The 15,360-nt window shown below is 56.2% G+C and overlaps 1 protein-coding gene and 1 long non-coding RNA gene across 3 annotated transcripts in view; one reads left to right on the top strand and one right to left on the bottom strand.

Moving 5' to 3' along the window:
- Window positions 1-13,432, top strand: part of SH2B2 (SH2B adaptor protein 2) — a 27,657-nt gene extending 14,225 nt beyond the window's left edge. Inside the window, exons 4-10 of the mRNA XM_040614138.1 lie at window positions 434-535; window positions 4,450-4,541; window positions 6,672-6,766; window positions 7,305-7,487; window positions 7,600-7,793; window positions 8,533-8,704; window positions 9,129-13,432. Coding sequence (XP_040470072.1) covers window positions 434-535; window positions 4,450-4,541; window positions 6,672-6,766; window positions 7,305-7,487; window positions 7,600-7,793; window positions 8,533-8,704; window positions 9,129-9,442 — 1,152 coding nt within the window. The 3' untranslated portion in view covers window positions 9,443-13,432. The remainder of the gene's footprint in view (window positions 1-433; window positions 536-4,449; window positions 4,542-6,671; window positions 6,767-7,304; window positions 7,488-7,599; window positions 7,794-8,532; window positions 8,705-9,128) is intronic.
- On the bottom strand, window positions 11,823-15,275 carry LOC121097297. Of its 2 annotated transcripts, none has more exons than XR_005830905.1 (2): window positions 14,943-15,275; window positions 11,823-14,783 (listed from the first exon to the last, which is right to left on the bottom strand). It is a non-coding gene; the product is annotated as an uncharacterized LOC121097297 (long non-coding RNA). The 2 variants fall into 2 exon arrangements; XR_005830906.1 differs by having other exon boundaries at window positions 14,898-15,275.
- Window positions 15,276-15,360: the final 85 nt, after the last annotated feature.

A 15,360-nucleotide genomic window follows, 5' to 3' on the forward strand; every position in this document is an offset into this window, starting at 1 on the left:
GCGCTGGATAAACGGGGCGTTTTCCTGGGCTGCTTTCCACAGAGGCAGCATCCCCTGTCAGACAGCACGATTCTCTCACAGCGTATCTACATCGGGAGAGGGTTTAAAAAGGAGAGAAATAAGTGGTCTTGGCAGAGCTGGCGTATCAGCCTGCGCTGGAGCAAGGAAGAGGTTTGGCAGTTAAATGCACTAACCTCCCTATCTTCCACCGGGCCACCTCTTGCTTTAATTCGAAGAGTGTGGAGTTATCAGGCACATGAAGGAAATCAATGCTGCTTTTTTTTTTCCCCCCTCTGTAACAACCATGCAGGCTGAGCTGTGATCTTGCCTCTGAGAGCCACGCTGCATCGTCCCCCGGGAGAGTTTGATTCAATTGAGTGGCTTTTTTTATTTATCGATTTCTTTTAATCATTTTTTTTTCTTCTTCTCCCAGGCTTCCAAACCCAAGGTGAGCATCCCGCTGTCAGCCATCATCGAGGTCCGCACCACCATGCCGTTGGAGATGCCCGACAAAGACAACACCTTCGTCCTAAAGGTGAGAGCAGGGAGGCAGCAGCGTGTATCCCAATGGAATCCCATCTGCACCCGCATCCAGCCCCGCTGCAGGGATGCTCAGTCCCCCAGGGGACCGTTGCCTTGGCTTTCGGAGCTGCTGTGCTGACAGTACTAATGCTCCCCCCAGGATCCCTGCCTCCCCTCCCTGGTTCTGCTCCCCATCCAAAATGACACCGTCTCCACCTGATGCCCAGGTATTTTGGGATCAAGCTGTTTGCCAGGCTTGGGGTTTTGCTTCTCCGTGTCACCAGGAGATGGGTCAAATTAGCATTCTCATTTGCACTTTCAAGGCTGCCCCTGGTTTTGTGGCTGCTGCTGCCCTGGATCGGTGGCACATGGTGGCCGTTTCATTGCCATGGGGTGATGGGAATGGCTATGCAGGGCCACCGAGGCCCTGGGCATCAGCCGCCCCTTGCGAGTCTGGGGGCCTGAGCAAAGAGTGAAAGCTTCTCTCTAGAAAGAATTTTCCATATCATGCAATTAATTAGCTTAAGGCTCTCTCCTGCTGGGCTGGAAGGCAGTAGCCTGTTGTGGCAGCTCGGGGCTGAATTTCGCAGGGTCCTAGCTCTGGGCACGACATGCCACCGTGATGATGGGCATGTTGGAGATGGCATTTCCCTCCAGCTAATGAGGCTGTGCCTCTCCGTTTGTGCTGGTGGACTCGTGCTTTCTATCAGGGCTGTTGGACGTGCCTGGCTGGGGGGTAGCACGTGGACGTAGGGGAACACCAGCGTTCTGAGGAATTCTGCGTTCTGCCTCTATTAAAAAAACACCTCTCTCCCTGATGCTTCTCCCTAAAAGTGTGTGGCAAAGGCAGAATGGGGAGGCCGGGCTTCCCAGCTGAATGAACCTGCTTAAAAGCTTAGAAAACTGTGAAAGCAGAGGAGAATGGAAAATGGAGCCTGGCTTCACGAAAGCCCCCACGCCTGGTAGCCTGCTGGGCCCTGGCACGTGTTCCCATGGGGAATCGCTTTCCACCTAACTAAGCTACTTGTAAAGGTCTCACACCTTCTCCTGGCAGCCTCCTCTGGGGCTTCGTCCCTGCCCCAAGGGCTTCCTGCCGTTCAGCCTCAACCTCAGCTGCTGCTGGTGGCCACCATGGACATGGAGGCTAATGCAGCTGCTGTCTTCTGTGCCTCAAAGGCCAGCCTCATGCACCTTCTCCAGACTGACTTGCCCAAGGTTCTCCTTGCTTTCCTTGCGGGCTCTGGAGAGAGAATGCCCCAAAGCGTATGTGGTGCCATGGCCAGGAGTGGATGGGAAGGATTGCTTCTCCTTTGATTGCTTCTCCTTTCTTCTTCCTCTTTATCCAGCCCAAGTTGATCCAGTTGCTCGCTGCGTACCCCGACGGTGATGTTGACTCATACACAGCTTGTGGGCTGGTGTAACCCCTTGTTGCTGTTTGCAGAACTGCTCCAGAGTCGCAGTTCCCCAGCCCACCCGCCCACGGCGATCGGTGTGAGCACAGAGCTCACCCGTGTGCCCTTCAGCTGGAGGCTGCTCTTGGCTTGTTCTCCCACCGAGCATTTCTCAGCTTCAACAAGTTCATTTGAATTCTGGCCTCATCCTCCAACACACTTGTGCCGTGGTGTCATCCATGGCTCGATTAGGCATCCTCGCTTTGCTTTTGTCCCAGGCATCGCTGAAGAGCAGCACTCACGGAGAGGCTTTGACGTGAAGGAGCTTCTTCTGAGCATATCCCTGGGCTTTGACAGTGAGCCATCGATAACCCATTAACCATCGATAACTGCTCCTCCAATATGGCTCGTCAGCTACTTCTGATCGTGTTTTCTAGATCCCCTTGCAAGTCTCATCTCATCCGTGTCTTGCTGCCCTGCTTGCTGGAGTGTGACAGCTGTGTCCGAAGCGTGGCTAACACCAAGGCTGTGACACTGCTGCTCCCCATCCCTGGGGCTGTCAGGAGCATGAGCAGATGGGTTTGACAGGGTTTGGTCATGGCAGATCCCTGCTGGGGGGGTTGGCTCCAGGGTTCTTCCTGGGTGCCTGTGGAGGGTTGGCTTCTCCGGCTGCCGGAGCAGGACTCTGGGCTTGCCCTCTTCCCATCTTCTGGAGTCAGACGTGCTCTCTCCACTCCCACCACTCTGTGATTGCTTCAGCCGTTTCTTTAATTACCCCAGGGAATGTTCCAAACCCTGATGGTCTGAAAATGCCTGATTTACCAGGTACCCTCCTGCTCCTGCCCCGTTCTGCCCAGGGCGCTTGCCCTGCTGCAGGGTTAATTGATTGCAATCGATCCTTCAGTGAGTGGGGGCAGCGAATGTGAGCCCCTCTCCTGCTGCTCCAGCCAGCCTTCACCCTCCCCTCCCAGCTGTCAGCACAGGATGCTTTTCCTCTGTCACCAACACCCTTTATTATTTGTAGCTCATTTTCTGCCCTGGCCCTTCTTTCCAGGACATCTTGCCGCTCTCTTCCACTGCCCCTTTGCTGGCTGCGCTCGCAGAGGGGGTGAAGCACCCCTCGATGCTGGAGTTACAGATTAGGAATAAGAAAGGGAGCTGGGTGCCACGGTTTCTCTGCTGCCTTCCTGCGTAAAGGGCTGATGTGGAGCCCGATCACAACCTTCACACGCGACATGCTGCACTCTGACAGGTTACGATGGGTGGAAAAGCCCCTGCCGTGTTCAGGGAGGCTATGCTGGAACAGTTTCTGCCACATTGCCTAAAAATTAGCAGGCAGAACGTCCCCACTGCCCATCAGACACAAAGTACAGACAATTTTTCCATTGCACAAGCAGGCACTTGCAAAATACCCAAGCCCTGCACATGCTTCGCTTGCTGTCATGCTCTGCATGAGAGAGCAGCCCCGTCTCCCACGCCGGCTATGTGCATTGCCCTCAGAAAGCCAGAAAGGCTCCTTTGCTCTGGTTAAACAAAACCGGGGGGTGTCTTTGCTCCCCTCCACCTCTGCTCGGGGCAGGATCACCCATGCACAGCCCTGGGCTGCAGCAGGGGAGCAGGCTGCTGCTCAGCCCCAGCTCCCTGCATGCCCGACTTATTTTCAGGACAGTGATTCAGTTGTTTGTGATTAATTTAATTTGCTGGGAGGTTGTCTCAGCTGGCAATGTGATACCCTCCCAGAGTCAGGGCTGCTTCGCCAGCTTGGGAACATGATGTGTAAGGGGTCCGTGAGGGATGCAGGGAAACGTGCCAGAGGCACACAGCATCACGCGGTGCGGCTTCTGAGACCCACTGCTCTGTTGGTGTTACGGGGCTTCTGGGCTCTCTCTGGCCCCAGAAAGGCCCAGCCCCTTTGGGCTTGCAACTTTGGAGGCTTTTTTGCATCCTGATTTTTTTTTTTCTTTCTTTTTTTTCTTTAATATTTTTGGAGTGGCTTTCTCATCCACCCTGTTGCAATCAGAGATCAGAAACCTCACGGACCGGTAGGCAGAAAAGATAACAGATGTTTTGAACTGCTGGGCTTAGGGGTCTGGCAGGATCTTGGGGCGGAGAGCAGCATGGCTTCTGCTCCGCCTGTGCAGAACTAGTTTCTGGGAGACACTGAGGCACCCCAGAAGCGGGGGATGCTGTCTGTGCTGGTGCCATGCACTCCTGACGCCCCCAGCCAGGTGTCGGTTTGTGACGGAGGCTGTAAAAACCTTGTGCTACGCTTGTTGCTAATGGTAGGGTGGGGGTTTTCCTGCAAGCCCCAGCTTCGGTCAGGGGTCACCCTTGGATGTACCAAAGCATCTCTCCAGGTCACCCCTCGGCAGCCCTTTACTGGCAGGCGATGGGGCGCTTGTCTCCTGCTCAGCCAAGGGGCTGTTTAGTAGCAGCAGGTGAATGTGGGGGTCCGGCTGGGTTACGGGGTGTGCTTTGCCTTGGGGTGGGTGGCACGACCCCGGCACAGCCTGACACTGTCCCAAATTGCCTGCAGGTAGAGAACGGGGCCGAGTACATCCTGGAGACCATTGACTCCCTGCAGAAGCACTCCTGGGTGGCAGATATCCAGGACTGCATTGACCCCGGGTAAGGCTTGCTGGAGGAAGGTGCTGTGTGGGAACCGAGCTCGCTGCTGCTGTGGTGCCCTCGCCACCGAGCACGGGTTTTTACCCCTGATGCAATTTTTGCTAGCTGGATTGCTACAGAAAGCCCCTGACTCACGCCAGCAGAAGTCTGGAAGCAAAGTTAGCAGCCTGTGTGTGTCAGAGGTACAGCCTCGTGGAGCACTGGCTGCTTCCTCACCCTTTCCTGCTCCACGTCACCACAGCCCAGCAGAGGCAGGTGACCAGGGAATGCAGCCCTCCGTGTGGGAAGCTCCTAACACTCACCTTCTGAAGCTTTTATACTTTATATTTGAACTATTTTTCTTGGTTTCCTCCGGTCCAGCATCTGTGGTATATTTAAGATTCTGCTGGCTAAATAGATTTATTTATGTTTCTATGACGGCGGTATTATCTCTGTCATTGGAGTGACAACAACTTGGCCAAAATTCCTCATCTCCTTTTTCATCGATCTGTGCAGGAGATCATGTGTTAGGGAGGTTCGTGTGCCTGGTGCTGCCACCATTCAGCTGGCTGAGGCAGGCTCAGCCCAGGGGCTCCGGGGAAACCCTGGCGCTGCCCTTCTTGGCATAGTTTTGGAAAAACAAGGTGCCCAAGCTTGCAGAGGTGAAAGCCTCCAGCAAACCTGGAACAGGGGCTTAAAGAGGCTGCAGCTGCCCCTGGGCTGCCTTTGCCCCCTTCTGCTGGAGATACAGTTTGGGTGCTGCGGGGTCAGTCACCGTGGAGGCTGCATCTCGCAGGGAGGATGCACTAATGCACTCCAGATCCGTGGTGCTTTCACTGGCGTGTGTTTTTTTAAATGCATAATTCAAGAAGCGATGCTGAGGCTGGGCTGCTGATGGAGGCAAGGCTGGGAAACGGCCCTTTTTTTTTCCCCACTGCATGTTTCAGTACTGGTTTTCCAGCCAGAGCCAAGCACCGCAGCCATGCTCGCCTCAAGCCGCTGCAGAAGCCACCGGCAGCCCCTTGCTCTGCCACTGGCAGCCTCCCAGCTTTTTATGTTTGCTTAGCACCCAGCACAGCCCCGCTTTGGCCTCCGGATGTGACTGTAAAGCAAATAATAATGAACTCCAGAGCAAATAATAATGAGCTGTTTAATACACCGACACACACGCTTGGTGCCAAGAACGAATTTTCAATCAGCTCCCGATGCTTTTGCCAAGGGCTGCGTGCTGGAGACGCTGTACAAGCGCCCGTTGTCGGCTTTTCTGCAAAGCGCTGTTGGTTTTGGTTTCCTTCCTCCCTTCTTGTTTGTAACTGGCTGCAGCTGAATGACTCCCAATGGCTGATTCACTTACTGGCCACTAAATAATTCAGCAGCTCCCTCGTGAGCCCTTAGCACTAACGCAGCCGCTTCCTCGCTGCCTGCGTGCACGTGGCTGCCGTTAAGCAAGAGTAGCAGAGTGATGTGGGGTAGCTCCGGCAGTGCCAGGCAGCCTGGATAAAAATAGGCTGTGGAGCAAGTCAGGGGGCTTGTGCAAGAAGGATGCTGAAGTGCACAAGCAGGCATTGGGCGGCAGGGATGCTCTCTGTGGGGGCTGCACTGCTGCGCCTCCCCCTTGCTCTGTTCCCGCTCGCTGTCACGTTCTGGGCTTCCCAGCTTGGGGTTTTGGTGTCTTTTTAGGGATGTAATTTCTGTGGGTTGGTAATTTCCTTTGGAAAGGGTAAAAGCGAAAGCGCTTTTGGGTGAAGGTCGGTGGTGGGAGTGTGTGTGTAGACAGATGTCTTGCAAAGCACTGAAAGTCAAGGTAACAGATTTCCATCCAAACCAGCAAGGTTGCAGCAAAATACTGCAGCTAGGACCGACCGGCATGACCCACGTAGTGAGGGCTTTTGAGGATTTAATCCCCCCCACACTGGTTTCTCATGCCCCAAAAGCCATGTTATCTTGCCAGCCACGCTGCCTCCTGATGCTGCAGATGCTTCTGTCGGTGGCAGCCCCTCCGAGAGAAGCATCAGGGTGGGCTGCTGGCTCGCAGCTGGAATTCCATTTGGTTATGTCCCCATTGCATGCCCGTGAGCAGAAGTGCCACACATACGTGTCTGCAGTGTGGCAGCTGGTGCGTGACAGTCTGCTCTGCGCTCTACCCCCCAGGGACAGCGGGGATGACATCGAGCTGGCGTCCTGCACGCAGGGAGCCTGTCTGCCAGGCAGGGTGTCCTCCTGCAGCTGCGAGTTCCTGGCTGATGGTAAGGACCAAAGTCTGGTAAAAACACCCACCGGGGAGGGTAGGTGCCTCTGAGTGCCAGCTCTGGTTTGGAGGGGGCCACATCCTGCCAGCGATAAAGGGAAGGAGCCTGGAGCAGGTGCTGTGGGGATGGATCTTCCTCTGTCCATTGCCTTCCTCTTCCTCATGCTTGCCCTGGCCCCAGGGAGGTGGCTTCTGTCCGTCCTGGTATGTGCAGAAAATCAAGTCCCTGTCTGCAGGTACTGAGGTCTGTGGGTCCCAGCGAGCAACCTCTGCCTGCACAGCCCCACCCTCACCTCTGTGCACAACCAAGACACATCTGTGCCTCCCATCCCGGTTGCACCAGGGGACGGAAACCCAGCACAGGCTGAAAGGGAGTCCCCCAAGCTGTAGGCAGAGCCATAACCTAGCCCTGAGATGTCTCCAAGAGCCAGGGTACTCCAGCACTGTCGCCTTCAGAGCAGGACAGCCCCAGCCTTGTCCAGCAAGGGGGTGTGATCTTGAGCCAGGAGCCCATTCCTCTGCAAATTCCCTTCCAGATGTGCCCAGGCTGCCAGACAGATGTGCCCTGCCCAGTGCTCACAACACCAGCACGGCCACCACCATCTCTGCGCCCCACGGCCGGGGCAGGGACTCCCTGGGGGAGCTCCTCACCCATGTCCCGCTGGAGAGCTTCCTGCAGACGCTGGAGTCCTCCCCCACCGCTGGCGGGCACCTCGCAGGTACTGGGATGCAGGATGCGCTCGCTCTTGGGGTGCACGGAGGGAGAGGAGGAAGGGGTGGGAGAGGGCAGTGTCCGGGTGCTCCCTAAAAACCTGCTGTCCCTGCGGGCAGGGGAGGACAGCGAGGCCGAGGCAGAGATCAACCTCTCAGACTTCCCCTGGTTCCATGGGACTCTCTCACGGATCAAGGCGGCTCAGCTGGTTCTCTTTGGGGGTGCCCGGAGCCACGGCTTGTTCGTCATCCGGCAGAGCGAAACACGGCCAGGGGAGTATGTGCTGACCTTCAACTTCCAGGGGAAAGCCAAGGTGGGTGTCCTCTGCTTCTCCCTGAATATCAGTGCCAGCCCTGCCCCGCACCCCGGGCTCATTCCTGCCCAGATGGGGCTCTGAGCAAGCAGGCACCATGCAGTGACCCCAAAGCTCTGTGGGGAGCTGCACGCTGGCAGGGCATCCCTTGGGACCACCTACCCCTGTCTCCCAAGAGCCCTCGGTACCCTGCCCAGCCCCTCCAGCACTTCCCCAGCTGGATCAGTGCTTGCCCTCTGGGCAATACCCCACAGAAGACCAGTGTAGCCTGGTACTTCATCCCCTGCCCTCTTCGTATCTGTTCCATGTCCTGATGTACGTAGATGCACTATAAAAAAACCCAACCTATACGTAGTTTTCTGCTGGTCCCTTTTCTACCAGAGGGCACATGCTGCGAGGGGTTGAGATGTAACTGCCTGGTCTTGGCACCTGTTCTGCAAGATGCAGTTCAGGTGGGCTGTGGGCTTCCCTAGGCTGTGTGTCACCAGGATTGGGGGCTGCACCCACCCTTCTTTGGCTGTGATGTGCCTCACCAGGAGGGGACAAACTTCTGGGGCTGCAGCGAGTGGGATTTTGCAGGAAACAGCCTGCAGCAGGAAACCCTCCCATCCAGGCAGGGGGAAAAAAAGTCCTAAGTTAGGAGCAAACCTCCCTGGACTGACGGAGGTGGCTCCTTCTGCTGATTGCAAGAGTGACCCTTGCAGTCCCCAGCTCACCTGCTGCCCCCCTGCATTTGCAGCACCTCCGCCTGTCACTGAACGAGAGCGGGCAGTGCCATGTGCAGCACCTCTGGTTCCAGACCATCTTCGACATGCTGCGCCATTTCCACACGCACCCCATCCCCCTGGAGTCGGGCGGCGCGGCCGACATCACCCTCCGCAGCTACGTGGTGGCCCAGAGCCCGCTGCCTGGTAGGTGGAGGTTGGGTTGGGATGGGCAGGGATCTTGCGTGGACCTAAAAGGGACTGATTCCTGGGATCCCCCCTCCCTTAAAGCTGTGCCTGTGCCAATGTGCATGGCTCTGGAGACCCACCAAAGTGGGCATTATCCCCGCTGGAGATGGGCGGGAAGGACCACGCAGCAGCAGGGCTGTGCTGGGGTGACCCATATGTCCCTGGCTGTGGGTGTCAGCCCCCTGGCTTGGGCAGGAGAGGAGCAGAGGGGTCTGCAGGGCTCGGAGCATCTTGGTTTGCTGGGAGAGGGTGGGCAAGGGGCATTGCGGGAGGACACAGTCAGGGATGGAGAGGGTGGGCACGGAAAGGTGCTGGCAAGGGAGGGGCAGGGGCTAAGCCCCCAGGCAACATTGGAGGAGTCAAGCTTCTGTCTCCCTTGCAGATGCCAGCCCCCCGCCAGCCCTTGTGTCCCAGCCACCAGGCTGCCGGGTCGACCTGCCACCTCCACACTACTTCTGCAGCACAGCACCCACCGGTCCACCAGCCCCGCCGCCCACTGAGGGGGTGGCCATGGCCCCTGCTGTCACCGTCCCCGCACCCTACCACCGTCTGGAGGGTGCCCTGGGCCCCCGGAGCCGCAGCGACAGTGCCGAGCGCCGGCCGGAGCCCCCCGCCACCAGTGCCGAGGATTACCATGAGGCTGACAGTGCCCGGAGCCGGACCCGGGCGGTGGAAAACCAATACTCTTTCTACTGAGCCCCCCATGCCCGAGGGCTGGGTGGTGGGGGGATGCAGGGCACCTGTGCCTCTCACCACTGCACCAGCCTCGCCACCTCCTCCTGCCACCACCAGCAACCCAGCCGGGATGTGCTTCTCATTCCCTGCTGCTTCTGGGAGCCGTGTCAGCAGCGGGTGATGTCCCAGCTGGACCCAGCACCAGCCCCACGGCTGGGGCATTGCTGGGGGGTTGGGAGGCTGAAAGCGTCAGTGCCATTTTGGAGCTTGCAGCCTCTTCTCCTTCCCTCCTGGACCAGGATCTGTCCGGGGGCCAAGCGAGGCTCCCTGCATCTCCTCCCCAGGGATGCCCCTCGTGGGATGGCAGCCTGAAGCTGTGACAGGCTCCGTCCTCGTCCTCCAGCCAAAGCAGCTCAGCACGTCCCCTCTGGCGTTAGAGCCCAGCGTGGCCAACGTCCCTTCTGGCACCATTGCCCCACAAACCAGCTGCTGAGGGGCTCTGGCATTTCAGGATGACCATGGAACTAGCAGATCCCTGTGCAGAGGCTTTTTTTTCAGGCTCCCTTCGGGGCATGCATTTCCCACCCTCTGCCAGGAGAAGGCTTTTTCCAAAGCTTAATGAATTGCATTTGAGGAAAGTTTTTTTTCCTACTGTCCTGCCTTTTCTGTTCCTTTGTTCTTTCTCTCCTTGCTGTACCTAGAGAGTACCTGAATAACCCCTTTCTTCCTCCCTCTCTTCCTTGCTTCTTTAAAACCTAAGCTCTCTGCAAGGGCATCTGCTCAGCCTTCTGCCTTCTCTCTGCTGCACCTAGGCAATATTTTCCATTGCTCAAGGCAAACCTTGAAAAAAAGATGAAAACACCCCCACTTTGCACCAGTTGTTTGTTAGTCATTGGGGATGGGGGTGGGGTGTCAGGTAGAGGCCAAGGGCTGTGTCTGGAGGTGAGGGGCAGCCTTGCCCTGCAGGTGCTCAGCTGGGTTCCTGGGAATGAAAGCACTGCATCTTCAGTAGATGCTATTGAAGGTGGTGGTGGGTTTTTTTATTTTGAGAAATAGAAATGCCCAGGCAGAGCAAAGGGAACGGGGCTGCTGCCAGGTAGGTGAACAGCCAGCCTCCGCGGAGGGGCAGGCAGGCAGGAGTGCCCTTGCCGATGGCTGAAATTCCCCCCCCCCCCCCCCGGCAGATGCAGAACCCTGCCAGCAAGGGCTGCAGCAGCACTGCTGCCAGGAAGGACCAGGCAGTGGTCACTGCTCTTTGGTGGCTTTCTGACAGACTGATGCAGCCACCTGCACCTATAGCAGGAAAAGAGGATTCCCCTGGTGGAGGTGAGCCCTGGAAGGGAGCACAGAGCAGAACCCCACTGTTGGCCAAGTACGCACTATGTTGTCGATGCTTTTCCTCCAGGTCACTGAAGCCCTTAGGGTGGTTTTACAGGCCAGGCTGCTTACAGGGTTGTGTGCCTCGTGTGCGGCTGGAGACCTGAAGGGGCAGCTTTGCTTGCAGAGTGCTTGCACATCGCTCTTGGTTCGCCTCGTTGCAGCTTGTCTTACCCATCACCAGGACTTCTGGCTCCTCAGGTGCCTGCCAGGCCTGGGTGAGAGTGCTAGCAGGACCTGAGTGAGGTGGCTTTGAAGTGTCTGGATAGGTCTCCAGGTAGAGAAGACTCTATGGTACCCAGCTAAAAGTTACCACTTAGTGCAGAGAGGTATGAGCCAAGCTACAACCTAGCTCAAAACCCCTTGAATTTGCCTGGAGTTTTGAGTTGAGTCAAATTATTATTTTTCTTTTTTGGGGGGTGCCTTCTTTCCTGAGCTAGCAAAGCATGTCCCCAGTGCTGGAGTCACTTGTCTCTCCTACTTCAAGAGGGCAGGGAAAGTGTCTCCAAGGCTCCTTGCCTCTTCCTGCTGTGTGAAAGCTGCCTTTCTGCCCCATGGGTGCACGAGACAAGGGCTGGTGGATCTCATTCCTGCAGCAAATGCTGCCTTATCCCTAAATGCATGGCCCATCAGAGGGCAGGAGGAGCAGTTTGCTCTGGCAGGAGTATTTCTCCTTGTTCAGCACAGGAGGAGCTGTGTTCAGCACATGGAGGAGCCCATGCAACAGGGAGAGGCCAGATGCTCTTGGATGTGCTGAACATGGACCCGCTGCCTTCACACTCATGAATGCGGGGGCTTGCGGGGGGTGGTGTACCTCTGGTTGCAGCACAGACATCGTCACTCTTGTTCTTCACTGAGGTCCCAGCAAGCCGGGTGGTTGTGGATGGGAGCACTGCCTTACAAACCTTCAGATGTTGGCTGATTTTTCACCTTCTGTGTCACAGGATAGGAAAAGGAGGGGGAAGCAATGATCTGCAAGCAAAAATGTTAATTTGTAAATAGGGAAGAGTCTGGAAGAGTTTACTGTTCTGTAGAATAAATTAATTTTATTTAAAAGGGGGAGGGACTTGTTAAACAAATGGAGAACTCGAGTTACAATTTTAAAATAAAATCACTTGCAAAAGAAAGCACATGAACTTGGGGCTTTGGTGGATTTACAACATGGCAGGCAGCGTGGAAAGAAAAAAGAGAGAATGAAGATGCTGTCGTGTTGCATGGGTGTAGACCTCATGGCTCTCTCGAGGCAGCTGGGGCTGGGCTCAAACTGCCTCTGCCCCATGGAGTGTGCTGAGGATGGAGGAGTGGGTATTTTTCTCACTGCTGAGCAGAGGGGGGTGGATGATGGGTCCAGGCTGTGCAGGGCAGGGTTTCTTCTCCTCCCGGTCTATTTTCTTTGTCTGGTTTGTCAGTGGCGCAAGTTGGAATGCCTCCATCCTTGAAGCAGCGCTGATAATAATGGATTGGCAGCCCTGGGGTGTGAAGATGGACCTCTCTTGCCAAAGGCCTGTGCTAGCATCTCCCAGCAGCTGAGTTAGTTCCCTGTAGCATGTCATTCCCCCCTCCTATGCCTTCATTTCTCCTGGGAGGTGGTGCCTCACACTCCTGTTGTGTATCTTTCTAGTGTTTTCTCTTCTGCTGAGGATCCCCCGGGAAAACCGGTATGTTGTCCCAGACTGTACTGTCACAGCTAAGCAGCGTGACAGACACGGCTTCCAGACACAGCTAACACATGGCTTGGGGGGTTGGGGGGGGGGTGGAGGAAGCTGCTCAGCTCTGTAATCAGGCCACGGTTGTGTTACAATCCATTCACAAAAAACATTCCCTCCCCAAAAGTCTCCAGAGCCTGTTCACTGGTCCTGGAGAGCTCATCCATCAGGAGCTGGTGAGGCGACAGCCCCTCCGTATGGCCTCCTTCGTTGCCCACAAGGCAGGCACTGAGGGCTGTGCCTGCAGGACAGCCGCTCCTCCTGCCTCACCATAAGCTGTTCACACCTCAGCGTATTAACAAATCGACTAATTACAGCATTAGTCTTGCTGGAAAACATGCTTTCTTTTCCTTTCACAGGGTTCCTGGGAGGGCAGAGGCAGGATGCAACAGCTCGTTGCATCAAACACAGAGATCTAGTGAAACAAGGGGAAAGCAGCCTCAGCATGTGGGCTGGGCTGGATCACGTGCCAGCGATGCCCTCTGCCTTGGGGACAGAGCAGGACTGGTCTGTGAGGATGCTGGCTCTGAGCTGCACCCTGGCAAATAGTATGAAAAGGGCAAAAATGCAAAGGGATTTCAGCAGCACAGCCTCCCACGTTTCACGCTGGCTGATGTTTGAGCTGTCCGTGGCTGCTTCTGCTTGACATGCAGCGTCTTTCTCAGCAAAGGCTTACGGTGCTTCCAGAAGGATCCCTTTGCTAGGAAAACTGCTCAGGCTGCCTTTGCTCTGAAACACAAATGTGCTGCTTTGGTACGGATCAGGGAGCTGAATTTTGTTGTTTGGTTTGCACTGAACTATGAAAACACTTTCCTGTTCTAATGCAAATCCCTTGTCCCCAGTAAGCCCAGTTCCCAGGCCAGCACTCTGATTTCATGGGCTTTGTGTTTTTAAACGGCATGATTAAATACTTTCTATTTTTATATGACCCAAGTAACAGTCTTGTCCATCCATGTCCCCCGTCCTCTAAGATAGGTATGTTTTAAAAGTAATAACGTGCATAATACATCAAGAGTCTGCACCAATGTAGTTTGAGAATGAAATGCTCCCAGGTCTCTTTCCCCATGGTGTTTGCGTGGGCTTTGTTGAATAACAGGCAACTGCCTGCTGTTTCCCAGGGCTGTGAGTTGTCTCTGGCGCAAGCTACACTTCAAGCAAGAGAATCAAGCTGCCCAGCTGCTCCCTGCAGCCCTCAGGCTGTCACAATGTCTGCAGGCACGGCTGCTATTCTGCTTTCCTCCTGTGGGGACTGGCATGAGAGGGCTGAAACCTGACAGCTCATCACTCACACCCCCATGTTTGGAAGCTGTGTTTTGGAGAGGTGGCCGTGACAGCAAGGAGGAAGAAACGGGGTAACTAGGGAGCTAAACTGGTCTGTGTTGTGCTCAGCACTCGGCAGAGCAGAAGGGAGAGGAAACTCAACTGATCTACAGCAGCTCTGCTTCTCAAACCCGTTTTGCAGTCACTGAGAGGAGACAGTGGCATGTACCTGCCCCCAGCCCCTGCAAATGGAGCTGAGCGCAGGCTGGCACTGCCTGGTTTCTGTCGTGTTGGGCTGAAAAGGACCCAAGGCTGCGAGAGCCATGGGCACAGGAGCTTGTGAGCTGGCAGACGGCATGGGGGAAGCTGTTTGCATTGCTCCAGCCAGGGCTGCAACTGCAAGGATGTCTTTCAGGGCCAGCACAGCCAGCTGGGAACTCAGCCAACACTAAATTCACACCATTCTTTTACAAATCAGGTTGGTAAGACAAACACGAGGCATAAACTAGTGTGATTTCCATAGCAACCATAGAGGTTGAAAAGTCTTTTGTAAACACAGGGCTAAACCTGAGGATCAGTTCTGATTTTCTTCACGGAAGGGGGAAGAGCATAGGGGCTTAATAAATTCATACAAATGCCCCATAAATCTCAGAAGGAGCAATTCCCAACCTCTCCGTTCCCCTTTCTGTCACCCTCTCCACATGCATAGCACGAAGCTGTCTACAACCCAGAGCCCTACTTCACCGCTCCGGCTTATCTCCATAAACTACACAAAGGCTTATGCCCCTTCTTCCATTGCAGCTGACCTTTACTAGCTAATTCTCTGATGCACGCGCAGCCTCAGCATATGCCGTGCCATTTCTGTGGGGCCACAGCGGCTTGACGAGACATTTGGCTTGCAGAAGAAGCCTGTACCGCAGCCAGCTCCAGCTCCTCTTCCCCGCTCGTGGCTTCCTCTGGCCCCATCAGGCAAGCATGGATCTGGGTGTAGAAGCCCTCAGCTGGTCCAGGCCCCGTTCCTGCAAAACCCAGCTGTGAATACAAACGCAGAGAGCGCGGCGTGTCCCCTGGACACCTGCCCACCCCTCCCAGCGCCTGGCAAGGCCGTGCCGTGGGGAATAGCGCTGCCGTACATCACCGTCAACAGACAAAGCCTACGGGCAGCGCTGGTTAATCACCGAAGTGACACGAACAGATGGCGCAGGCAGCCTGCCGGGGAGGCACTAGGAAGTCTCATATCGATTTCACCGTCACGGCGAAGGGATTTGGAAGGGCTGAAGGTGCCAGGGCGGAACGCGCAGCATTTTCGCCCTCCTCGGGGCCCTGCTGTCAGGGGCTGGGCCCTGAGCGCGGCAGAAGCCACAGCTGCCTGGGGAACGGGCTGCACTCGCTGTGGGCTGGAGGACGCGCCTGAGGGGTCGGGGGATGCCGAAGCTCCAGGCAGCACAGCTCCGGGGGGCCGCGTCCCCGCCGGAGCCCGGCACGCAGCGGCGCTGCCCCGGCCCGGGCCCGGCCCCCGCGGGCAGGCCCCGCCGCCATGACAGGCCGCGGCAGCCCCGCAGGCCGGGCGCGTCGCGCGCCGTGACGTAGCGGCGG

The sequence above is a fragment of the Falco naumanni genome, chromosome 1 (genome assembly GCF_017639655.2).
Source record: "Falco naumanni isolate bFalNau1 chromosome 1, bFalNau1.pat, whole genome shotgun sequence".
NCBI classification, from domain to species: Eukaryota; Metazoa; Chordata; class Aves; order Falconiformes; family Falconidae; genus Falco; species Falco naumanni.